Here is a 26,877-nt window from a genome sequence, read left to right as displayed (position 1 = left end):
CACATCCATCAGCGTTAGTGCGTCAGACATAAACTCCTAGAACTATAATCTTTAAGCCAATTACCAGATGTCAGTGTTAATGCTGGGAGCAACAAGAAAAGCTAGGAACACACATACAAGTTTCTGTCCAAATAATTCAGTTCCCTACATTTTGGTGTCATTTGAAGCTCTCCTTCCAAATCTTTGGGATGGACCACTGCTCCCTGGGAAGTCAAATATCCCACCATGATTTGTTCCTTTTTGTATCTCTGGGGCCAACGGAGCTTGGAACATAGTTAAGTGCTCAACAAACTTGAAAAGAAAAATAAAAGGGAGAAAGGAAAGGAGGGCAAGAGGGAGGAAAAAAGGAAGGATCAATGTAGAAGGTACAAGGAGGGCTGATGTTCTCTCTGATTTCCACTGACGGCTCTTTGGTTTGCCTTCTAGATGATTTCTTATGGCCCTGGGCATTTTGTCTTTGCACGGTCCCTAAAGAGACCTTACACAATTCCCTCACAAATGCTGCGCGTATCCTCCTTCCCACCTATGCCCTCCTCTGAATCTTGTACCGCTGTCTCCCTCGTTCTCTATGCTCAACCACATGAACCTTTCACTCGGCCATCCAAGTATTCACTAAGTACTTACTCTGTGCCAGGCAACATTTTAGGCACCTGAGGAATAGGGATAAACAAAACAAAGTCCCAGATCTCACAGAGTTTACTTTCTAGCTGGGGACAGCAAGCAAGCAAACAAAAAATGAATGTCATGAATACCAACAAGAAAAGTAAAGCAGGGTATGGGGGAGGCAAGTGAAACGTAACGTGCTATTTGAGAGAGGATGAAGAGAAGGCTTCTCTGGTGAGATGTTGCAGCCGAGACCTGAAGGCGGAGAGGGACCCTCGTGCCAACCCTCCCACATTGGGCTCCTGCTGCCTCAGGACCTTGGCACTTGCTATTCCCTCAGCCTGGAAAACCCTTTCTCCAGATCTTTTCGGTTTTTTTTTAATCCTACTTTCTGAAATCACCATCTTGCCATCTGCTTTCCCCTAGACTCAAATGCAGTTTGACAAAAGCCCATTATGATGTTCCCCGCTCAATAAATACTTGTTGAACAAGTGAATGAAACTCCTCCTCACTCTCCAGCCCTAGGAGCCCTCACTCCCCTACACTTCTGTAAGCCCCGCAGTACCATGTGCCACCCGAACTGTTGCCTTCTCGAGTTTAGAGCTCTCCCACTTGACTGCAAGCCCCTAGAGCTGACACCGGGCCCCAAAGCTCGTTCACCTTCCCGGACCCCTAGTGCAGTGCTTCAGAAATAGGTATTTGTCAACTTCCTGAGAGCTGAAGTCCAAGTCTCTCTCTCTTTTTTTAAGATTTTATTTATTTGAGAGAGAGACAGTAATCCAGAGAGCACAAGCAGGGGGAGCAGAAGGAAGAGGGAGAAGCAGGCTCCCCACTGAGCAGAGAGCCAGATGTGGGGCTCGATCCTGGGACTCCAGGATCATGACCTGAGTGGAAGGCAGATGCTTAACTGACTGAGCCACCCAGGAGCCCCCTGAAGTCCAAATCTTTAAATGACACCCACTAGTGACCCAAGAGCTCACTGCAGGGGAGAGTGAATCAACAGAAGAGCTCAGTTCTATTGGCCAACCTAGGATCTGCGGGACAGAAACTCCAAGGTGTCCTGCATGCAGTTCAGTACCTCGACCACCCACTAGGTCAGAAAATACACCATCTGACCTGCAGCTCACTGGGGGCTTTAGAATACGAACATTCTATTGCTTTTGCTCCAGCTCATTAACTTAAAAAAATAATAACAAGCTCTGGAGCAAGGATTAATGTTTGCCTTGACCTGGCTGATTTATTTTTAAGTGCTCCCAGCCCGCACCTAATACCTAAAGCACACTGGAGGGGTAGCCCGGGCAACCAGGGTACACTGCTTTTTCCATTAGCAGGGATAGCAGTCAGCAAGGCTCTGTTAACGGAACTTGGCTGCAGCTGATGCTTGGCAAAAGCTAATGGTGGGAGAAGGGAGAGCAAGTCTCATGTTTGAAAAGTGAGAAGGCTCCCCCACCCCCAAATTCCAACTTCGTTTTAAAAAAACCCAAACCACTATTTTATGGCTTCAGTCCAATTTCATCTGGGGCCAATTTCGGATCACCACCCTTAACATCAGCCGGGATCATGTGAAATCACAGGGCAGGGAGGCTGGTGAGGCAGAGGGAGAGAGGAGAGAAAAACTGAGAAATAAACTAAAGGCTTTCTAAGAAAATCCTAGTCTATCAATAAAATGGGCATAATGAAGAAAACGTAACAACACTGAAAAATGCTATAATGATTAATGAAATGATCAGAAAATACCACTGGATCTTTGCCTTGATGATATTTATATAAAGTATGCATAAATATGGCCAGTCACCAAAAGGAGATGGAAAAATAAAAGTACGTTATTTGTTAGGGTGGTTAGGCTCAGGACGGGGATCATTTTTTAAACATTTCTTCTTTCATGTCCATACAGCATCATTACAATATTCTTGTACTTTTAAAATAACTTTTTCTGTGAAATCCTCAGAAAGCACAGATCATCCTCCCTAAATTATCACAGAGCCATATAAGCCACATGCTTGAAGTGTTAGCAAGTATTGGTCTTAATCTTCCAGGATTTAGGGTTTTATGAGCTGTGTGGTGTTGGGTAAATTTCTTAATCTAAGTTTCGGGTGGGAATTTAATGGCTGCATAGTTTAAAAATTGTCCATGAACAAGCCGTTGATGAACTCAGTGTTTCGGATTCCCTGGATTACAGCAGGGGTGCTTCAAGAGTGCTCCTCCCATCCGACTCACCACCATGAGTCACATGTCACCCACTGGGACACTCGCAGGCCGCGACCACCACACAGGGTGTGCAGATAATGCAGACCCTGACTCGCTGGGCCTTGCATGAGCTCTGTGACTTGGCTTGTTACTTTACCTGAGGCTCAGTTTTCTCATCTGTAAAATGGGACAAAGTTTAAAGGAGAGAAGAGTATACAAGGTCTGGGATAATGCTTACTTATTACAGAGCGTCTGTCCTATGAATGTGTCCTTCCCAGTGTTTGTGCCAAATAATATGAGTAATAATCTACTGTGTATTAAATTATCATTAAGATGTCAGGAACAGGGGGCTCCGGGCTGGCTCAGTTGGTGGAGTATGTGACTCTTGATCTTGGGGTTGTAAGTTGGAGCCCCACATTGGGCATGGAGCCTATTTAAAGAAAAAAAGTTAAAAAAAATAAAATTTCAGGGGGCACCTGGGTGGCTCAGTTGGTTAAGCAGTTGGCTCTTGATTTCAGCTCGGGTTGTGATCTCAGGGTCCTGGGATTGAGCCCTGCTTCAAGTCCCACATCGGGCTCTGCCTCAGCAGGTAGTCTGCTGGAGATTCTCTCCCTCTCCCTCTGCCCCTCTCCCCACTCTCTCTCTCTCTCTACAATAAGTCTTGAAAAAATAAACAAAATGTCAGGAAGAGGAAGTATTTCTTGAGAAAATTTATATAGTTGACTATGAAACAACATGAGGATTAGGGGCAAAGACCCCCTGTGAAGTTGAACACCCATGTATAACTTTTGCCTCCCCCAAAACTTAACAACTAATAGCCTACTATTGATCCGAAGTCATACCAACAACAAACAATTAACACATATTTGTATGCACATTCTATATATTATATGCTATATTCTTACCATAAAGCAAGTCACAGAAAAGAAAATATAAAGAAAATCATAAGGAAGAGAAAATACATTTACAGTTGTGCTGTATTTACTGAAAAAAAATCTGTGTAGAAGTGGACCCGCACAGTTCAAACCTGTGTTGTCAAGGGTTAACTGTACCTGACCCATTTGAGTTTTAAAGAAGGAAGACACAATTGCCTCATGATGCCAAGCCACTGGGATGACTTTCTCAAACGCAGGCTATTCTACCAGTCACGAGACAAGGACTGGGCTGCCTCTGGGAAGGTCTACTTTAAAATTTAGGCCATGGGGGGCCTGGGTGGCTCAGTCAGTTAAGCCTCTCCTTCCATCCCCATCCTCCCCAACTCCCCCTACCCACTCCCCAACCTGGCTCATGAGTGCACACATGCGTGCTCTCTCTCTCTCAAAAAAAAAAAAAAATTTTAGGTCTCGGACTTTCTGTAAAGGGGTGAAATATGAGCCCTGAGGCTTTCAGTTACCAGCTCATTTCTAAGTTTCCCAGGGAAGGACCAACTTGTTCAGCCGCAACAGAGATTCTGACTGCTAATTACGCCAGCACTTATTTTTTAAAAGATTTTATTTATTTATTTATTTATTTATTTATTTATTTGACACAAAGAGAGAGAGACAGCAAGAGGGGGAACACAAGCAGGGGGAGTGGGAGAGGAAGAAGCAGGCTTCCCGCTGAGCAGGGAGCCCGACGTCGGACTCGATCCCAGGACCCTGGGACCACGACCCAAGCCAAAGGCAGATGCCCAACGACTGAGCCCCCCAGGCGCCCCCCAGCACTTATTTTATTAAAGAATGAATGTATTTATTTGAGAGAGAGTGCTTGCGCACATGCAAGAGTGGGGGGAGGGGCAGAGAAGTCCCAGCAGACTCCTGCTGAGTGCAGAGCCAACAGGGGGCTCGATCTCAGGACCCTGAGATGGGGACCTGAGCTGAAACCAAGAGTCAGATGCTTAACGGACTGAGCCACCCAGGTGCTCCTCCCAGCACTTATTTTAATCTTTAATTCCCTTCCCCTCCCCCAGCAAGCCTTGGTGACTGAAGCCAGAAATAATCAGTAAAATGGAGTCTTCGGGGATCTTCCTTTTCCTCCTGGTCCACCAAATACCCAAAATGCAGACACTGGGAGCAGGAGCAGAACAGCCTGGGGCCCTGCCCATGCTGATGGGAAGCTGAGTAGAAGCTGAGTAGAAGGATGCTGGGGAGGGCCAAGCCAGGTCAGCAGTGCATTTTCCGTCAAGCCTGTAACCTGCACACGGGTATCACATGCCCCTCTCCTGGGCGCTGTCCAGCATGGAAGGACCACTCAGGGAGGCCAGAGAGACTGCACGGGAATGCTTATCCTGAATTCAAGAGCTGCAGGAAGCATCACACACAGCACCTGCATTCTCCCATGGCTCACAGGGACACCAGGAGCTGCCCCCTGACCACGCCCCCAGCCTCACCAACCCTTCAGCAAAGCCTGTCCATGCCACCATTTGCCATTTCCATGGCCGGCACCCATCCAGGCCAACCTGGGCTTCCTTCCTAAGGGGACAGTCTGCTCCACTCTCCCCTCAGGAGCATCATGAGGCCGAAACACCAGCCCCTGCTGAGAACCCTCTACTGGACTCCCTCCCAGCTCAGAGCCAAACCCTAACTCCTACCCTCCTCAGATCCCCGAGGCCTTTCCAACTTGGTCTCCCTTTGGGCACACCCTCTCCCCCTTGGGTGCACCATCCAAACACTCCGGGCTTTGGGACGTCCCTCAAACGTGACCCTGCCAAGCCTATTCTAACCTGATGGCATTGGGGGCTTCCTCTGCTTGAAATCCTCTTCCCTAGTTCCTGACCACCAGATGAGAGCAGTCACCATGTCGACCCTAGGCAATGTCCTCTCTGGGTGCCTGTCTCTCTCCCCCATACTGGGATGTCAGAGCAGGGAGCAGGTCTGTCTTGCTCCCTGGGGCAGCCCAGCGCCTATCATAGCACCTGATGCACAGCAGGCGCTGAGTGCTTAGTTCTAGAAGGAAAGCAAATGTGGGGCCACAGGGCGGGACTCAACCCAGCAGCAGGGCAAACAAGCCCAGCAGCATTTCTGGTAAAAGATGGTCAAGTGAAGCTATTTGAACTTGACTACCCTCCTGTCAAACTCACCAAAACAAGAAAAAAATGGGTAAAATTGAAGAGAAGGAAAATCTGTTAAACAAGGGAAATGACTCTACTTCCAAAGCCCGACAAAGCAGCATGCTTCCCAAATACTGTCCAGTAAGGCGTGGGAGTGAGTGGATCCAGTAAGGCGTGGGAGTGAGCGGAGAGCGGGGAAGGCAACAGATTTCCCCAAAGGTAAGGGGAACAGCCCTGAAAAAATACATCTACCTACGCTTTGATTAAAGTGACAAAACAGGGAATGCGGCTGGGCCCTAGAGAAGTGGGCATGAGGACAGAAAAGACCTGACCTCAGCATCCTGGAATAGCAGGAAGGCAGCTGAAGAAGTAACTATGTTGCCCTGACATTTCTATTGCCTCAGACCTAGGATCCGGAGGCTGGAGGTGACTTGATGGGCACAGAGGGGAGCAGGTGACCCCGGAACAGCAGGCACATGGCACAGATGACTCATCTGGCCTTCGTGAGCCTGGGACAGCGGTTATGAGATATTCTCTCAGGATGCGGGAGCCCACGGACTGTGGCCAGACCCTGGCTTCCAATCCCAGCTCTGCCCTTGGACAACTTCCCTCAACACCCCATGCCTTGGGTTCCTCATCTGCAAAGTGGACCTATTAAGAGCATCGCCTCACGAGCATCGCTGGGAGTATGAAATGAGCGGTGTTGGTGTCTGGCACAGGTTGTGTCAGGTAAACATCAGCTACTATTATAATTATTTTCACCATCATCATTCCTTTCCCACTTTATTCTGCCGGCAGCAGGCCCTACTCAAAGCTGCGTAAAGTGCTGAGTAGAACCAACAGAGGTATTATGCACGAAAACTGCAAATTCAAAGATTAATACACTTTGAAGGAGGAAGGGGACATAAGCAAAAGCAGGTGAAGAACACACATCACAAGAGGGATGACCTCAGAACTCGGGTGGTTCACCAGAGTCTTAAGAAATGACAGCCAGCCTGACCTTGCCACAGCGAGAGTTACCAGATTCAAGGAAGCAATGGTAGAACACACCAGAAGGAGACGAAGAGGGAGTCGGTGGGCTCGGGAGACACACAGAAAAAGGAAAAGGAAGGGTCACTGAAGTAGACACTGCATTAGAAGGAATGACAAAACACACACACATATACAACGCACGTGCATGGACACATGCCCGTGGCAGGCAGGGATGAGGAATCCACACAAAATTAAATTATTTAAGGAAGATAACAGATACCAAGGGCAAAGAGTAGCTAACACATACACACAATTTATGTTCCTGAGCAAGAGAACAAAGCAAATAGAAGATTAAAATACTCAGTTTTAATAGCTGAAAAATTTTCTAAAATAACGGAAGCCCTTTTTCTCCAGATCAAAAGGACATGGCACGTTCGAGGAAAACAAAGGATACAGAGCAATGCCAATACATAACCTGGCAAATTACTTAACCTCAAGACTGAAAAAAACAAAAACAGAGAATTCTAAGGGCATCCAGAATTCACCTTGGGCAGGTAAAGATTCTGACCAGCCTCTGAGTTCCTAGCAAATTCAAAGCAAGGGGCAGTGGAGCGAGGTCTACAAAGTTCTGAGGTGAACAGAGTTGTAAACCAAGACTCTTCGACCCAGTCATGCTGTCCTTCAAGATGACAGGCAGCAGAGACATGGTCAAACATGCAGGCATTCTCCGTGTGTAGCCTCCAGGAACCTTTGGTTAAGAAGCTGCTGGCTTACACATTCCAGACAAGCCAGGGAAAGAACGGACATAAAGAACTTAGAATGGAGAAACTGCGGAGCGAAGAATGGAGGTGACACCCCGGTTCCACTGAAACAGAAACTAAGTAACTGCATTATTTCTGGTCACAAGACAGAATGCAAATGCTATAAACCCAGATAAGGTAAGATAATATCACAGAAGGCGAAGCCATTAAGGAGGGAGGGAGAGACAGAGCATGGATGCTACCCACCCCCGTCTGCACCACCAAGTTTCTAGCTGAAGTTGAAGTGTGCAAGGCAGTGGCTCTGACCTCTTTATGTTTTTATACTCTCTTTTCTTAATTGTAGTGGTAAATTGTAAAGAATATCACTTATATCAATGTAGTTCATCAATTCCTTAGGCTTCACCTGTTTTTTTCGTGAATCAGTAACAAGTAATGAAACATATTTGTATAACATACTTCGTTTTTATAAAGCCACTTCTTAAAGAAATATTTATGTTTGCTCAACCCACTATCTCCCACACTATTTCAACCCAGAGCTTTTCTTTTTTTTTTAACTCTGTTGTTGCTATTGCCTGGTTTGGGGCATATCACCTTTCTCGGACCAGCCCTGTGGGACCCACAGAAAGTCCTGCTCTCCTGCAAGCAAAGCTGGAGTTCCCTTTCAGTCTCCTGGAAGATGGGATTTTCCAGTAGGAGAAAGGCTTGGGTCAAGCCATCCCTGGCCCCTCCCTGGGCCTCGCTAGGACTTGCACCTCTGGATGGGCAACAGAGGTACAGAGCTTGGTCAAGGTACAGGAATTGGTCTCCGGGTGAAGTTCACTGAACGCTGTTGGTCAACTGAGCTCAAACCAGCCCAGACTGACATGCCACCAAATGGTCATCTTGAACAGGAGATACCTAGGCATCCTGAAGACAAGAAGAATACAGAAGGCCTGGTTGAGAGCTATTCTTAATCTCCCTAGCTTTTCTCTCACAAAACAGAATTTTCCTGAACTCTTAGTCTGTGATACAATTCTATTTGTCCTCCTCTCTATTTCAAGGTGTCCCCGTATCATTACTCTTCCAGCTTAGGGGAGGGGGTGAGAGCTCGAGTCTAGAGTCAGACAGACCCTGTTGCCTTTGGCACATCATCTGGCCTCCCTGAGTCTTGGTGGTGTTGGCTATAAAAAGTGGTGCTACTAGTTCCCTCCTCGTAGGGTTGTGGGATGCAGTGGGTGGTGCATGCAATGGGCTTAGCGAAGTGCTGTCACGTGGTTAACAATTAGTAAATAGGAGCGATTATTAGCATTATGCCAGCTACCCTGTGTATAACCACTGCTACCCATCAAGGATACACCGACTGTCAGGCAAAATGTAGCATTGCTACCAACGTGAAAGAGCTGCTTCAGGGCCTGTGGATAAAGAATTGCCACCCGCCTATCTAGGTTTTCCTGCTTTCTTTCAGTATGCTACTATTAATCAGTTACATACGCCCTTACATAAAGGGCATAGGGAACTCATTTGCATTTGATGTATTAACTGTCCCTAATTGTTCTCACTTCCTCACTAGTAAGTTTGGTGCTTTAGAAAGTCATAAAAACACCCAATCTCTTGATTTTACTTCTCATAAGCATTCTCTTCCAACCTGGTATATGGCCTCTGGCTCTTCTCAAATTTGCTGAACCGGAAGGTGATCAGAAAGAAGCACTTTGCTGGTATATCTCGTTCATTTCTATCACTTGCCAAAGACATATCTGTATGTCTCCATTTCTCTCTATAGCCATAAAATCAGTATTATTTTCTGGGTGAGCTACCCATGATGGTCTTAGCCACCAATAAGAAACATTTTATGGGGGCCTCTTTTGTGTGCCAAAGATCCAAAGGTCATACCATCCTCTTGACAATCCTGATCTGTCCCCTGCATAGTTTGTGCTGGGGTCTGGGGTTCTTCTGTCTCACCCATCCACAGGTGTATAGTGAGGTGGGGAAGAGAAGCAGGGCAGTCTTCCCTATTCATGTTCTTGTCTGTAAGGAATGGGTTTGCTCATGGATTCCCAAAGGCATCTGGACCCTGTTGGTGAGGATTATTATATGATAAAATACCTCAGTGGGGGGGGGGTTGAAAAAGAAAGAAACAAAAAAAATGGGTTAACATTCACTTCCTTTTGAAATCTAAACAGGTAAATGCTGGGGTATGGGCAGGTGTTGCAGGAGTGTGAATGAATCTAACTGAGATCACATGACTGGACTAGGGGTCAAGTGCCTATGGCCCCCCCGAGTAGGAGGTGTATGGAGGTTCCTTGGACTTTGACAGGTAGGGTGCAGTGTTTACGGTGTCTTAGTGCTCATTCCAGGGGATAGGAAACTCTTCTTTGCCAGGATGTGTTGTCTGGTGTGTTGGTGGACTTGGGCCTACAGGTAATGCTTATTAACCAAAAAGTAGTCTGGGTCCAAAGCAAGGGTAGAGGTTCTGGGATTACTCCCAAATCAATATAAAATTGTCACGAATTGGCATTTCATAAGAAAATGCAAAATACAAAATTATTTATAATGGCTGATATATTCCTCATAATTGGGGAAAAAAGAGAATAAAAGTATTAAAACTTTCTGTAAGAACTCTGGACAATAGTCCTCAGGAACTCTTAAGTAGCCATTTTATGCTACAATTTGCTATTTCATGCTACAATTTGCATGCTAGAATGCATGCATTCTTCCTGGTGTATGTGACATCAAGAGAATGTCCACAATCTCAAAGTGATCGAAAGTAAACAAGTTTAACCATTTTTGTGGCATTTGACTGTTCTCCAACACAAATAAGATCTTGGCCAAAGTCATGTATTGCTGGCTTTTCCAAAATTATCAACAGTGTTCTTGATGTTTTAATTGTATACAATTTCTTGTCAGCAATATAAAGAAGGTCATAAAATCCTTTGCTTCTTTTCCCCAGTATCAGGAAGATCTTGGCACCATTAACTGATCCAGTTTCTGACAGCTCTAGAGCACACATGCATCCTAAGGATGTCCAGTGGGCAAATGGCCAGTTGAGTTAAAGTTGGGGGCCCTATGTCAGAGTCATATCTTGTAAGTGGAATTAGCTTTATTCAAATTTTTTCATTTGGCAAGCCTGAGCACAAAATGCCTGGAAGGCATGGATAAATGATGCTTCTAGTTCCTAGAGAAGACACTGCTTTATAACCCTGTGGACCAGGCATGTCTCCACAGTTACTAAGATTTGCCCCAAAGAGTGTCTATATGTATACATTCTAACTATGTACAATTTGCCCATGGTTCTTAGCTTGTCGGGGCCCAATTTGTAAAATGGAGGCAGTAAGGACTTACTGTCCAAAAAGCGATCCATGACTGTCCAACTGTATGAGACCTATGAGTCAAGTCAGATGCCTGGCAAGTCAGAAGAGCCCAGAGCCTGCCTGGGCTATGTGCCACCCTAACTGCATTCACTGTCCGTGCAGCCAGAGCTTTTTAGGGCAGGTGAATAAAAGTCTTTGTAAATTCCGTAGCCTCAGAGACGTATACCAGATGCATGGAGACATCGGCAAAGGGAAGTCAAAGCAAGAAAATGCCTGAGAGACCAGTGGACTGAGGACTGCACTAAGCCTCATAAAACGGCTCCTGGGGAGGCTGAAGAGTCCAGCCTAGGAGACCGGCTTATAAAGCCACATCAGCAAGGCCATCCACATGATGTAGAACATTTCAAATCGTAAAGGTGGGGTCCCCAAACTTCAAGAGCCCTGGCTTGTTCTCATTTGTTCGTTCATTCATTCCCTCGCTCCCTTCCTCACTCATGACTTCGCTTGCATCAAACTCTCCTGATTTTCCTCGTGGATCTCCGTCCCAGACCCACTTCTCCTTGGTGGCCTCTGAGGGCCCATGTGCTCAGGGCTCAGTGCTTCATCCACCTCTCTTGTCTAGCCACACCCACTCCCTGGGCCACCTCCTCTCTGTCCCACGGCTGTACATTCCATCAGTACCTAGGTGACGTTGAAATTTCTGTCCTTCGCTCATACCTCTCTCCTATCTCCAAACTGGTATATTCAACTTAATTTCACTTAAAGGAGGAATTTAAAAGACAAGCAACAAACAAAGCACCGGAACAACTAGAAAGCTTATCAGATGGATCAAAGTGCTCATGGATCACCCATTTGTCTGAATTATGTGGCTGTGCAATTTATAATCTGAGGGCTCAGAGACACGCCTGCATAATTTTTAAGTGTTTTGTATATAGCTGTCAGCCATCTATGCTCAACACTGTATTTGCTTATGTATGTAGTCCTCGGGTTTTGACTAGGCTGTGTTTCAAAACCCTTTTAGTAGATTAATAGTCTGTATCTTGGGACATAGTTCTTTGCAGAAGTACGCCTTGGCCGTAAGAACCTCTCGCTTTCTTTCCAATTCCCCCTGCCTTTTCCTTGCCACTGACACCAGTTTAGTTCAGGCTTTCAAGGCCTACATGATTTCATTCCCAACACAGTGATTTCCTGGTCTCCTGCCTCTACCCGCCTCAGTCACACCTGCACATTGCAGTTGTACTGACCTTTCTAAAAAATAGCTCCTATCACAATTGCTCAGAAATCTTAGTGGTTCCCTACTGCCTATGGAGGTTCACAGAATTATAAACCATCAAGTGGGGGCAGGATCATATAGATGAACCTAGTCCAGTGATTGCCAAACACCACTCTGAGGAATGTCCACATCAGGATCACTGGGAGGTGCGTGTTAACAGTACAGAAAACCAGGCCATTCCCAGAGCAAATCACCAGGGATGGGTCCCTTGGCTTCATAGCTATCATAAGTGTTCAACGTCTTGGGGTATACTGCCCTACTCTGAGCCCCATCTGCTGACTCCCCTCTGCAACATTCCCACCAGTCTTCAGTGATGGTGAACTAGCTATTTGATAAGAGACCAATTTCATATTTGAGCATCTTTGGTGCTGCACCAGGAGCTGCCAGGCCCAAGGCCATTCCTTTTTACAACATAGTGATTCTTTTTTTTTTCATAAACAATTTTTTAAAAGATTTTATTTATTTGAGGATGAGAGAGCAAGAGAGAGAGAGCATGAGCAGGGTGAGGGGCAGAGGGAGAAGCAAGCTCCTCGCTGAGCAGGAAGCTCAAAGTGGGGCTCGATCTTGGGACTCCGGGATCATGACCTGAGCCAAAGGCAGACGCTTAACCGACTGAGCCACCCAGGCACCCTTACACCATAGTGATTCTTGTTACTGACAAAGCTGGCCTGCCTCCAGTGCCTTTCTCTTCTCCCCGTTCCTACACTGACCTGATGCTCTTTCCCTGGGGTTTATCTGGATCTGTCTCAGCATCTAGTCTGATGGCCCAGTGCGGGACAGGAGTCCCTTCTCTGGCTTGCCATCATCTCTCAAGTAGAGTCTAGACTAAGATCACAGGAGCTAGTTCACTTTACCAACTTACCTCGTAGGTCAAATTTTTATAACCTCTTCAGAGTTAAGGTGAAAATTCAATTTGTATTTTAGGAGGCAGGACATAGACTTTGGAACCAGAATGACTGGTTTCAAATCCTACCTCTGCCACTTACTCCTGAGTGCCCTTGGTGCCTCATTTCTATGTCCATAAAATGGACATACAATTATACCAACCTTACATGATTGTGGTATAGATTAAGTATATATGTATTTATAAATATCTATCACCTGGAATAGTGTCTGGCACAAAAGAGTCACTACGTAAGTGCTACTATTATTATTCTACCAAAAGGCCTACGGTGAGAACACCGACTATAATTAAAAGTAGAAATATAATCTTATTTAGTATAATCTTGGTAACCACTTATTCTCTCTTCTCTTTAAAGCCTAAAAGTAATAAAGCTTCTCTCTGGAAAGAGAATCAAGTACTGGTTTTTTGCAATATAAATAGTAAGCTACATTGTATTTCAAAAATCGCAGAATGGCTCCTGGTTCTCTAGGAAATAATCCATATACATCTCATAATTTAGAAGTCATTCAAAATTTCTGCTTTGAGCACTCATATATGCACTTGAAATCAGGAGATTAATGGATACCTACCCAGACATTCAAAAACAAAACTACATTAGTGTTCACAGCAGAACACCGTGGACGGATATTTAAAGACCAAACCCAAACAACAAGAGACAGAAACTGGGAAGCAGAAATCACTTCAGATGGAGCTCTCACTTTCAAAAGTTCTGAGCAGCATTAGGATCTATACCCTTTGGGGCAGGCAAAGACAGACTGTCCATACCGAAAGCCATCAAAAACATCCCAAAAGCTTGGTAAGAGATACTATTCCCATTTTATTTGAAACTGAGTGAAAAGGATACACCAAGGATACACCAAGAGCCAAAATTAGAAGAGGAATGGATTAACTTCTGATTTCATGTTTTGATCTTGGAAGAAATTTACCTGAACACTGTTACAAATTATCTGCACGATACAAATGATCCCAAAGTGTCCTCATTCTCAAGTGTCCAATCCCAATTTGTACTATGTCAGACACATCAAATTTGTTACTATTACACATGTGAAAATACCATATTCAAATGTAGTTTATTCTCTTTTATAACTTGAGACCTACTCTCTGAATCCTCTTTGATCTGAGAACTCTAAGGAAATTGGAAACTTGAAATCTTGACTCTCCTTACCTGATATCGGGTCAACAGTAAAGGCTTCATGAGACTGAATCAGAGTGATATGAAACTCGAAATCTACAGGGCAGCTGCACTGCAAAGGGATAATGTATTTTTTGCTGCAAAAAAAAAGAAAAGAAAAAAGGAAAAAAAAATTTCTTGACAATTAGTTCTTTTGATATCAAGGAATAGAGACTCAAGTCACATAATAAACAACCACAACAGTGACGATGGTCAGTGCAGCTAGAGTAACCCCTGGGCGCCACCTGTCACACCCATGTCCCAGCTATTAACTCTTCAGTGCCATGTGGTGGCGCTGTGATCATCCCCACTTACAGACAAGGCAAACAAAGCACCAGAGAGGCTAAGGGTCCTGCCCCAGGTGACCCGGCTAGTTAGTGGCAGAAGTGGGATTCAAGGCAGGTCAGCTGGGCCCAGTTTCCACACTCCAAATACCTCTGTCCACGCTGCTTCTCGAGTACTGTCAGGTTTATTCCGTGGACACTCACCGTCACAGGGAAAGGGCTTCTCTGCCACACAATGGGCCCCAGGGAACTGAGGGAACACTGCATGAGCAGGCTTTACACAGAGAAGCCTGGGAAGCCCCTGGTCTTTCCGCAGCTCGGACCTAGACGGTGTTGAAGAAACCATACTGCCGGTTGTGTCTGACGGAAGTGTGCCAGAGACTCCTTATTTGGTAAGAAGGCCAACAAGCGGTAGAGGACCCGGAGAGTGTCCGCTCCCTCACCAAGACTAGTCCGACTTCTGAGTGTGCTTGAGGTTGTCCTTCATGGTACTGCAGGAGTTGCTACGGCTGTGGTGTTGCTCAGAGAGCCCTGAGCTTCTCCTCAGGTCCTCTCCTTCTATCAGGCCAAGCCCAGGTGGGCCAGAGTTTGCGGGCTGACCGAGGCATGGAGAAGCTGAGTTCTCTGGCTGTCACTTGGCATCCCCACAGACGCAGAGCTGGGGTGGTTATCTGGGCCCCTTTCAGCAGCTGGACATTGAGCTCCTCCCCTATGAGACTCAGCCCTGCCCTCCATCCCTGCATTTCCTTCTGCTTCCTCCCTTCTCTACATCTAACTCCCGTGCCCTCATGGCCCTTCTTGCCCTCCTGCCCAGCAGTTGGTCTCTACCTCTTAACCTTTCGGTGGGAGCCTTCCTGCCAACTGCCCTTCTCCCTCCCATTTCCCAGGCTGTGTGGGAGAATGTGACTGAAATCGTGTTGAGCAGAGCTGCCAGGCCGGCTAGCAAGCTGCGTTCTGGGTGGTGCCCATCCCGACCTCGTCTGCCTGGGGACTTTTCCCTCAGGACCCACTTCCTTACCTGCCCAGCACCTGTCTACCCAGGAGACTCTAAATCCTATGAAAGCAGAGCTGAGTCTACTTGCTTCTCCAGCATAACCTCAACAAAATTCCAGAGTCCCGCACAGGGGGACATTCAACAAATATTTTTTGGAACAAAGTAAAATAACTCTTTTTCCGTAGTAGTTCTGGGGATACAGTATAGTTCAGATGTGGCTTTAAAAATTATGCCAAGAGCATTTTTATTTGGCTTTCTGGAATATTCTAAATATAAAGAAAGATACAGAGAATAATATAATAGAGATCCCTTTATCCACTACCAAGCTCTCAAATCTTCTGCTTTGGGTAAACCAAAAATGTTTAAATGTTTAAAATAAATAAATAAATAAAATAAAAATGTTAAAAATGTTTAAAAATAAAACGTTGCAGAACACTTGAAACTCCCTATACACCTCTCCCCTTCCTCCACTTTGTCCCTCCCCTGGGCTGACTCCTACCCTGTCTCCACTGTCCGTCATTCCCATGCATTTTTATAATACCATTACATATGGAGGGACTCACAAAATCTATAATATTGTATTATTTGTTTTCAACAATATCGTTCTAAAACTTGCTAATGTTGCTCAATCTGTCTTTCTGAGATTTATTCATGATATGCGATTTTTATCCATGATAATATGAAGTACTGTTCACTCATTTCACTAGTGATGAGTATTCCATCCCATGACTATCTCTTGCCACTTACCTACTCTCTTGCCGAAGGGCATTTAGGTTGTTTGCACTTTTTCACTATTGCAACGTGGCAATGACAATTCTTATGTGTGACTCCTTATACCAGAGCTACTCTAGGTATACCTGAGAAGTGGAATTGCTGGGTACTAGTAAAGTAAAATCGTCAACTTTACTAGATATGGCCAAAATGCTCTCCAAAGCCCTTTTACCAATGTATACCTCCATTAGCAGCCTATGAAAGCTTCTGTTGCTTACCAACACAGGGTTTTCAGACATTTTAACTTCTTCTGACCTGATGAGGGTGAAATGGTATCTCATTTTATTTTCATATTCATTTCTTTGAGGTTGAGCTTCTTCTATTCATATGTATCCATTTGGGTTCTGGCTTCTATGAATTGCCTATTTTTCTATGAAGTTGTTCTGTTCTCTTATTAATTTGTAAATTCTGGATATTAATTTTGTCAATTATATCCAGTGATATAAATTTAAGATAAGGATCATTATACAGAGTAATCTCTTCAGCCAACAGTAAGACCAGCCCTTCATAGGTTTTTTTACCAAGCTCATCAATTCTGTCCTCACTCAGGCTCTCTAGAAGTACCCAGTCCATTTTAACTTTCTGAGATGCTTCCTAATTCTGAAACACAGGGCACATAAAGGTCATTACATTTTCAGGCAATTTACCCTAATAGACACTCAGGCCCCACTGAACATCAGCTATGCCACAGCACTGGGGAGATAAAACTAACAGTACAAGTCATATACGCTCCTCAAGAAGTGAGTAGCCTTGGGTGATGGTCAGTGTGAAGTCTAAATTGTCACAACATGGTATCTGAAGATCAGGCCAGTGACTCTCACCACCACATGAGCTAGCTGGATGGCGCTTGGGTTGGTAACCCCAGTGGTCGACTCAGAGCTGCCCAGCAAGGTAAAGCCGGCTGCCCAAGAATGTTCTGCTAAGAGCTGCATGTTTGCATTTTCCTGAACTAAAACCGAAAAAGGACTGCTGGGGCTTTTTATATATGCCCAATTTTAAACTAATTTCAGAGCTCTGATAATTCCCATAGAAAATGTGTCAGGGTATTTGTTTAGTGATGATTATGTGAAGCCAAGTTCCTGATGCATTAACCAGTCTGGAAAAACAAACAATTCCTGAAGGGCACAGAATTCCAAGTAACCTGTTTCAGAAGGAGACATAGTAGTGCAAGTAACACAGATTTGCTTTCACTACTGCAGCTCATATTATGGATGCCGAATCAGCATGGATGAACACCATAATCATAAATCCAGCACAGTCTAGAAGAATTTTGGTCACAAGGAATTTCAACAAATATAAAGGTTAATTTATTTAGAAATTTTTCGTATTTGAAAAAACCAGAATCCCATTAGATTCTAAGGGGACTTAGAGATTCTAAACTAAACAACCATGCTAAATACCATTAAAAGTGATCTACACCGAAGAAACATGAATATATATATCTTTTTTTTAAAGATTATTTATTTGCCAGAGAGAGTGCAAACAAGCAGGCGGGGCAGAGGGAGGGAGAAGCAGGCTCCATGAGGAGAGGGAGCCCAATGTGGGACTTGATCCCAGGACTCTGGGATCCTGACCTGAGGCAAAGGCAGACACTTAACCGACTGAGCCACCCAGGCGCCCCTGAATATACATATCTTATTCTTATGGTTCCTGAGGCACAAACAGGACCGTGAGTTCTTCTAACTTATAGGAAGCAGCCAGTTAAAATATCAAAGCAGATAGAAGCTGGTACTTTTGAAGTTAACCACAACTCTTTATCTCTGTTACTTTATTATTTAAACATTTTATCACTTACACTAAGGCTATGTATAAATATACTTTAAAATGATGTATAAAAATACACCAAGTACTTTAGAAGAATTATTCCCTATTTTGAATAAAATCCCACCCAAACCTTTTACTTATTTATTTTTTACTATTTTTAAAATTTAAATTCAATAATAAACATATAGTGTATTATTAGTTTCAGAGGTAGAGTTCAGTAAATGATTCATCAGTCTTATATAACACCCAGTGCTCATTATATCACATTTTTTAAAGATTTTTTTGTAAGTAATCTCTATACCCAACGTGGGGCTCAAACACACAATCCTAAGATCAAGGGTTCTCATTCCACCAAATGAGCCAGCCAGGTGCCTCCCAACCCAAACTTTTTAAAAACTAGACTTATATCATGATTATGTACAAGTTGTATGCCTATTAGAAGAGGAGAGTACAGGGGTGTCTGGGTGGCTCAGTTGGTTAAGCCTCTGTCTTCGGCTCAGGTCATGATCTCAGGGTCCTGAGATTGAGCCCCATGTCGGGCTCCCTGCTCAGCGGGGAGTCTGCTTCTCCCTCTGCCTCTCACTCATGCTCTCTCTCTCTCAAATAAATAAATAAATAAATAAATAAATAAATAAATATATTAAAAAAGAAAAAAGGAGAAGAGAGTACAAATTTGCCTTATGGAAATTAGATATTATAAAATAACAATATAAATTCAAATTTCCTGGGCGCCTGGGTGGCTCAGTTGGTTAAGCGACTGCCTTCGGCTCAGGTCATGATCCTGGAGTCCCAGGATCGAGTCCCACATCGGGCTTCCTGCTCAGTGGGGAGTCTGCTTCTCCCTCTGACCCTCTTCCCTCTCGTGCTTTCTATCTCTCGTTCTCTCTCTCTCTCAAATAAATAAATAAAATCTTTAAAAAAATAAAAAATAAAAAATAAATTCAAATTTCCTCCTTCTCCCTTCTCTAAATAAATGCTAGTAGAGGGCCAAATATCCCATTGATTTCTAGTTTATTGTATAACATTTATTTCTACCTTCGTCTGATGTTATTTTTTATCATTTACCCTAAAATTTAATATTGTATTTGTTGAGGAAGGAAGTAATCAAGGCTTTTTTGAGAGAAGGAATGGTCTTGTGAATTTGTAGATAACATAAAATCAAATTTCCTCCCTAATTCCAAAATCTCAGTGTGCCGAGAGTGGAATAAGCCCTTGCCAAACATAGGCTTTGACTCCTTTTGGGAGAATGAAGGTTAACTGACAACAGCATGACAAACACTAACTTATGACAGGATGCTGGACTCCTACGGCACAATAAATGCCTGCATAAAATCTGAGGGAAACACCCTCGAGATTAAAGAGAGGCTTCCCCACAGAGAGACGTATGGATAATTTAAACTATAACATTGACCATCACATGTCAATTTTGTAGGACTTTTCCTCTGTCAACTGCTCATTGATGAAGGCTCACGGATAGATCGAAAGATGTGGGCAGCAACGACGTATCCATGTCACAGTCTTTCCCGTGCAAATGTGCACAAGACTCATGAAAAAATTGCATCTGGGCACGCTTTGGGATCACAGGTTGGAGCAGCTTTACAACAACTCTGTGAACTCTTTCCACACTCCTTCCATTGACAGGGGGAGTTTAGGTCTTCTTCCCTGAAATCTGGACTTGAGGATGGCTTAATTGCCAGAATGCCGTGGAAGGAATGCTGTACTCCTTTCCTGAGGCCAAGCCTAAGAAACAGGCACCTCGTGCTGCTCTTGAGATACTCACTCTGCAGCCTACTGACCATATTGTAAGAAAGCCCAAGCAGCCTGGGGAGAGAACCAAGGCTCCCAGCCCTCGGCCCGGCTGAGGACCCAGATAACAGCCCGCATCTGAGTGCAGCATCTTGGAAAGTGGATCTTTCAGCTCCCCATTGAGTAGTCCCAACTGACTCCACATGGAGTGACGACCTTCTCCACTGAGCCTTGCCCACGTGGTCCACCCACAAGCAAAACGAGGGATTGTTGTTCTTTAAAACTGCTACTTCTAGGGTGGTTTGTTACAAAGCAATAGAAAATGGACCCAAGCGGCATTCTCTCTTTCTTGCTTCTTCTTTAGTGAATGATCACCTTATCCCGCATTTCTGGTTGCAAATCTTAATTTGGCAATTTTAAAGTCTTTTTTTTTTTTTGTACTAGCCCTTCATACGTACCAGTCACTAGGCTTGTATTTTGGTTAACTCCCCTGACAACTCGATATGTACTATGTCCATTTTATGGATAAATGAGCTGACCTACAGGCTAGTTCAAGGGCATGCAGTTCATAAGAGATGAGTGGAAATTAAAGGCAGTACCCCAGATCCTGAGCTATTCACTAAGCTATACTTTATTACTTCTCTTTGGTCTCTAATATCAAGGACTAGCTCAGGACATCTCATTGTTTGCACTGTAGTCCTCTTCTCTATTGACATTCTCTTTGAAACTGAGCCCTTTGTGCCTTATTTGTTGAGCTTTTTAGAAGGCATTTCCTTTAATTATCCCATAAGCAAGAAAAGCCTATAAAATCCCAAGACCTTTTCTCAAATATTACCAACCTCCTCTCAAGCACTGCTATGCACATAGAGACAAAGGGAGGAATCTGGGGCCTGGCTAGTTATTTTCCTTTATGCTTTAGATGTAAATTGTTGTATTCAGAATGTGACCCCAAAACCAGAAAGAAATCAGACAAAATGATTAGTTGCCTGATAAGCCAGACCCCCAACCCCCCAAACAGGCAACGATTTGAAAAGATACAAAGAGTTGAGGGTAAATTATGCTTCAAATTTCAAAGTATGCCCTTTTATCTAAGATAATTTATGTTCTTATGAACTTTCATGTGCTGCTTATCTTATTTTCAAAGACACAATTAATCTCACCAGGATTGGAACCTCAAACGAGAAGCAGAGTGGACCCACGATCTTTAATGACATAGTCAAATAAAGACAAACAGATTTACATAAAGGAACAGGCATGTAATTATTTCTTTACGCCTAGAGAATTAAACACCACCCTCATTTTAGCCTAAGCTTAGACCAGTATTGGAAGTAAAGAGCAAGAAGTCAAAGATTCAGGGAGGGTCAAAGTCCTTCCCTTGCTGTCCTGGCCTTTGAGCTCTTTTCTTGCCTTTGGTTCAACTCTTTCCTCAACCTAAATGCTTAGTCCTCCCTGTTGGTAAAAGCCCCCACTCCCCGCCATCACTCATGCCTCTGTAGTTTAGGAAAAGGTGGAACCCTAGGGAAAAACCAGAATTAAATGAGGTCAGCTCTGCAATCTTGGTAAAAGAAGCTAAGGCATTTCTCTAGGCGCTGGAATGGAACTGAATTCAGAAAAAGTTAGAGGTGAGCATGACATACTATCTGCCATCTGCAGAGATAACACATGCCCTGTTCATATTTTCTTTTTAAAACACCTTAACAAAATACGGTAACACATACATAACATAAAATTTACCATTTTAACTATTTTCCAGTATACAGTTCAGTGGCATCAAACGCAATCACACTGGTGTGCAACTATCACCACCATCCTTCTCCAGAGCTCTTTTCATCTTGCAAAACTGAGACTCTGTCCCCAGTAAACACGAACTCCCCCTTCCCTGACTCTCCCCCAGCCCCTGGCAACCCCGACTCCTTCTACTTTCTGTCTCTGAATTTGACTACTCCAAGTACTTCATATAAGTGGTTTCATACAATATAAAATAGCTTTGAAAAATTAAACATTAACTTCACTTAAAAATGAAAGTATTCACATAAATAATACATATTAGAGAAAACAGCACCTTACAACTTACTTGAGTTGCAGATAATGTGGGATAAGATGGGGTAAGGAGTGAAATCCAGGGGTGGCTCCTTTGAGTCAGAGCAGGACCTTTGGCCGAGACCAGAGAACAGGGACTTTTTCCCTAGGGTTTTTCCCTAGGGTTCCACCTTTTCCTAAACTACATCTGGCATCAGAAAGAAAGTCACGTTCAAGGGAAAGGAAGCAACTGAATTGTGAAGGGAGATGAAAAGCCTCCTGCAGGCTGATTTCTTCTTTTATTGAGAAAAATACAGCATCTATTCAGAGAAGATAAGAGGATACGCTAAAAACTACTGCTGGCTTTTTCTTCTTTTAGAATAGAGGGCACAAGGAACCACATGCTGACTGCATTCAAAACATACCTCCTTGGAGCTAAGGGACCTGTCATGTTCGGCCTGACACGGCCGGCAGGGCACCGAGCTGCCAGCTTCTGGTCTTGCGGCTTACCCACCAACAGCTATTAGAACAAAAAGCTCACTCGGAAGAGGAGTAAGACATGAATTTTTAAAGCAAAGCAATTTACATTCAAATAATTTCGATCATGAAATGGTAGTAGATAAGGAATTTTTGTGAGAAATTTGGGGCATGTTGAAGAGAAAGCAACTATTTAAGAAAAAAGAGTCACAATTCGGTTGACTGGCCGCTAGTTACTCTGTTCTACGTATTCTTTTTTTTTAAAGATTTTTATTTATTTATTTGACAGAGCAAGAGAGCACAAGCAGGGGGAGTGAGAGAGGGAGAAGCAGGCTCCCCACTGAGCAGGGAGCCCGATGCGGGGCTTGATCCCAGGACCCTGGGATCATGCCCTGAGCCTAAGGCAGACGCCCAACCATCTGAGCCACCCAGGCGCCCCTGTCCTACGTATTCTGACAGGCATTAAATAATCACATTCTAGAAACCATGTTTTTTTTTTTTTAAAGATTTATTTATTTATTTGAGGGAGAGAGAGAGAGAGAGAGAGGGGACAGAGAGAGAATATCCAAGCAGACTCCCTGCTGAGCATGGAGCCCAACGCTGGGCTCAGTCTCACGACCCTGAGATCAGGACCTGAGCTGACACCGAGGTGGACACTTAACTGACTGAGCCACCCAGGAGCCCCTCTAGAAACCATGTGAAAAGCGAACATGTATGTGCCCACTGTGTGTGCGTGTGAGTGAGTGTGTGTGCGTGTGTGTGCATGTGTGCGCGCACACATGCAGATATCACAGACCTGGACGCTGAGCATGGAAAACAGCAGCAGAGCTCACCAGATGTGGCTGCTTGGACAGGGCTTGGTGTGAAATGTGCTGCATAAACCAAGCAAGGAGGAGAAGTGTCCAGAAAACACTTTCCATTTAGGGGCATCTCTCCAACACCGAAAACTAGCCACAGTGTTTGTCTCTGCTTCTTCCAGGAATGTGCTTTGGGTAAACCCAGAAACTCTTTGTGTTGTATTCTTAAATATCAGAATTGGGACTGACCAGTGAATATTCTTTTGAAGAATTTAAAATGTAGAACATTTTAAAGTTCTTACTGCTGGGGTGCCTGGGTGGCTCAGTCAGTTGGGCATCTGCTTTTGGTTTGGGTTGTGATCCCAGGGTCCTGGGATCACCGTGTTGGGCTCCCTGCTCAGCGGGGAGTCTGCTTCTCCCTCTCCCTTTGCCCCTGCTTGTGCTCTCTCTCTCTCTCAAATAAATAAATAAAATATATATATTTTTTAAAAGTTCGTACTGCTTAGTTCATGATACCAGCTTGGTAGTTTCACGTACGTCACAAAATGTATATGCTATGGAGTTCAAGGAATCATTCCAAGTATGTATACAAATACTAGAGGACCCGGGCACCTGGGTGGTTCAGTTGGTTAAGCGACTGCCTTCGGCTCAGGTCATGATCCTGGAGTCCCGGGATCGAGTCCCACATCGGGCTCCCTGCTCAGCAGGGAGTCTGCTTCTCCCTCTGACCCTCCCCCCTCTCATGTGCTCTCTCTCTCTCTCATTCTCGCTCTCTCAAATAAATAAAATCTTTAAAAAAAAACAAAAAACAAATACTAGAGGACCCTAAGCGACAGAAATACCCCACCTTTCACTACTGCCCCTGATACGCACATTCATTTGCTCTAGGTGCTGGCCAAACATTGGTGCTGCTCTGTCCCTTAGCCCCATGCAAACCAAGCGAGCAATTTTGCAAATCAAATTTGTATAAAATCTAAGGGAGAAAAAGCAGAGTATTACAATATTCAAGCAGGTTTTAATAAGGTCAATAATGCTTTCCCCATTTTCAGTTTTCTAGCCTTTCCATCACTTTCTCCAGTAGTCAAAAGTCTAGAACTCAACATTTTGTAAGAAAAACTTACAAAAAAAATTATTTAGGGGCACCTGGGTGGCTCAGTGGTTGGGCATCTGCCTTTGGCTCGGGTCATGGCCCCAGGGTCCTGGGATCGAGCCCCGCATCGGGCTCCCTGCTCGGTGGGGAGCCTGCTTCTCCCTCTCCCTCTCCCACTCCCCCTGCTTGTGTTCCCTCTCTCGCTGTGTCTGTCAAATAAGTAAATAAATAAAATCTTTAAAAAAAATAAAAAAATAAATAATTTAGGCCTTCCATTGAAAGTTCCCTTCGTTGACTGTCTCAAGTTGGCACCCACCTCTGTTGAATGAAGGGGGGAAGCATTTATGCCCTTTCATTAATATAGATCCCTAAGGTTTAGGAGTGGGATGATTTTCTTTTCCTGCTAAAATTCATAAAAAGAGACTGGGTCAAGATATTAGGTCAGCAAAGGGATATTAAATCAAAGCAATTTTAACTATAAAATATGATAGAATTTTTCATATAGTAAAAATTCAGGCTGTTGTTCAGTGACAATGACTTTTTTTTCTCTGAATATCAATTTTGAAATACAAGTTCACTGCTGCTCGATAAACTCGAGTAGAGACTGAAATAGAGCACAAGTGTGTCGATGAGCTCAAGTCACCCTTGTCAGAATAGTTCCCTAAAATGCTGCTGCTCCTTTAGATCAGCTTGGACTTTCGGAAATAAAAAAATGAGTCCCTAGTGTAAGGAGTGTGTTTCCCTGGATGAGTTGAACAATGTGAATTTATTCTCTTTGAGTAGGGAGGGCTTCAAAAAAATCCTTCTGAAGATCACTGTTGTAGTCATTCTGCCCCCTTCATTCTAACCCAGTTATAGCTGGTTCATGGGCCCCTCACACAGAGGCTTTTTACTGGCACAATTCGAAACAGGACCTGGTTGCTGTCTATGCTGGTCACCCTCACTGTTGATCTTTCCCTCCCAGTGCCACTCTGAGGATGCACCTTCTCCTGTGGCCCATATACTTTCAACCATTGGGCAGTGAGAGAACTAGGTTTCATTTGGCAATCCTGCTCTGACCTTGGCTATTCCCACCCTTTCTGAAATGAGCCATGAGGTTCACTGCCTAAAGAAAAGTATCCTTTGGTAAATTCTCAAACTATAATGTAAAAGTTCCAGAGACTAAAATATCCTGGCTTAAAGATTTTATTTATTTACTTATTTGACAGACACAGCGAGAGAGGGAACACAAGCAGGGGGAGTGGGAGAGGGAGAGGGAGAAGCAGGCTCCCCACCGAGCAGGGAGCCCGATGCGGGGCTCGATCCCAGGACCCTGGGACCATGACCCGAGCCAAAGGCAGATGCCCAACCACTGAGCCACCCAGGCGCCCCTAAATAATTTTTTTTGTAAGTTTTTCTTACAAAATGTTGAGTTCTAGACTTTTGACTACTGGAGAAAGTGATGGAAAGGCTAGAAAACTGAAAATGGGGAAAGCATTATTGACCTTATTAAAGCCTGGCTTGAATATTGTAATACTCTACTTTTTCTCCCTTAGATTTTGTACAAATTTGATTTGCAAAATTGCTCGCTTGGTTTGCATGGGGCTAAGGGACAGAGCAGCACCAATGTCTGGCCAGCACCTAGAGCAAATGAATGTGCGTATCAGGGGCAGTAGTGAAAGGTGGGGTATTTCTGTCGCTTAGGGACCTGTTCTGCTGGTGTTGTTAATGTGACCCTGTGGTCTACACAGCATCTGTAGCCCTGAAATGAACTCACAGTTCCACTTGCTTTGAAGCAACATGACTCTCTTGCCCATGGGACCAACCAGGTCCAGAGTGGAAAATGGAGAAGTGACAGGGAATCCAGGAGAGAACCCAGGTGACTTCATGTAAGCTTGTCTAGAGCACACTAACCAACTAGTCAACGGTCAGCTTGGTGCAAGGAAGATCAGTTGACGCCCCATGGAGAGAACTGGTCAGCTGACTGGGTTTGTTAGAGATTTCAGCCAGTTATTTGGTACCAGGTAGACACTGCTAGAGAAACTACAGAGCTTGATGAATCTATACAAGTCTTTTTAGAACCATAGGAATGGAAAGATACCAAATTTCAGCACCTAATAGAAGCATGTTCTTATTTACTTGCTTCTATAGGAAGAGGGAAATTGTATTTTTTTTAAATTTTAATTATTTATTTGAGAGAAAGAGAGAGCACAAGCGGAGGGACAGAGGGAGAGGGAGAAGTAGACTCCCTGCTGAGCAGGAACCCCCAAAGTGGGGCCTGATCCCACGACCCTGGGATCATGACCTGAGCCAAAGGCAGACACTTAACCAAATGAGCCACCCAGGTGCCCCAGTGGAAAGTTGTATTTTATCTATAGTACTCCCTAAGATATAAAGTGATTATGAAATTTAATCAGCCATGGTGGTTAGACTAGTTATAAAGCAGGATTTCAACCTACAAAAGGGAAAGAGAGCTGAAAGTCCTCTGCATCCCACAGTGTTTGGTTTAGAGATGTTGGACAGAAACTGGAATGCAACTTTTTGTTATTTACAGAAGCTGTCAAAATACATTTTACCAGATCTTAAGCCACCATGGTTGTTTAGAGGTAGATGGCAAATGTCCACATGGAGTTTTATTTCAACAAGGAAAATTTACAACCATCAAATCCGGCTAATTGAAAATGTAGTTGATGAAGATATACAAGTCTACTTCATGATCTTGTAGGGAAAGGTACCGAAGGCTAACCAGTCTTCTGAGAGGCACTACCCA

The 26,877-nt window shown here is 44.2% G+C and overlaps 1 protein-coding gene across 2 annotated transcripts in view; it reads right to left on the bottom strand.

Annotated features, from left to right (window-relative positions):
- Window positions 1-26,877, bottom strand: part of CFAP221 (cilia and flagella associated protein 221) — a 90,715-nt gene that overhangs the window by 44,316 nt on the left and 19,522 nt on the right. For both annotated transcript variants that reach the window (XM_088021763.1, XM_028101377.2), the window contains exon 6: window positions 14,181-14,284. In XM_088021763.1, coding sequence (XP_087877889.1) covers window positions 14,181-14,284 — 104 coding nt within the window. The remainder of the gene's footprint in view (window positions 1-14,180; window positions 14,285-26,877) is intronic.

This window comes from Eumetopias jubatus, unplaced genomic scaffold (assembly GCF_037043125.1).
Source record: "Eumetopias jubatus isolate StellerSeaLion01/CBP00866 unplaced genomic scaffold, mEumJub1_p1.0 scaffold_3, whole genome shotgun sequence".
Taxonomy (NCBI): domain Eukaryota; kingdom Metazoa; phylum Chordata; class Mammalia; order Carnivora; family Otariidae; genus Eumetopias; species Eumetopias jubatus.
This window is presented reverse-complemented; position numbering and strand designations above follow the sequence as displayed.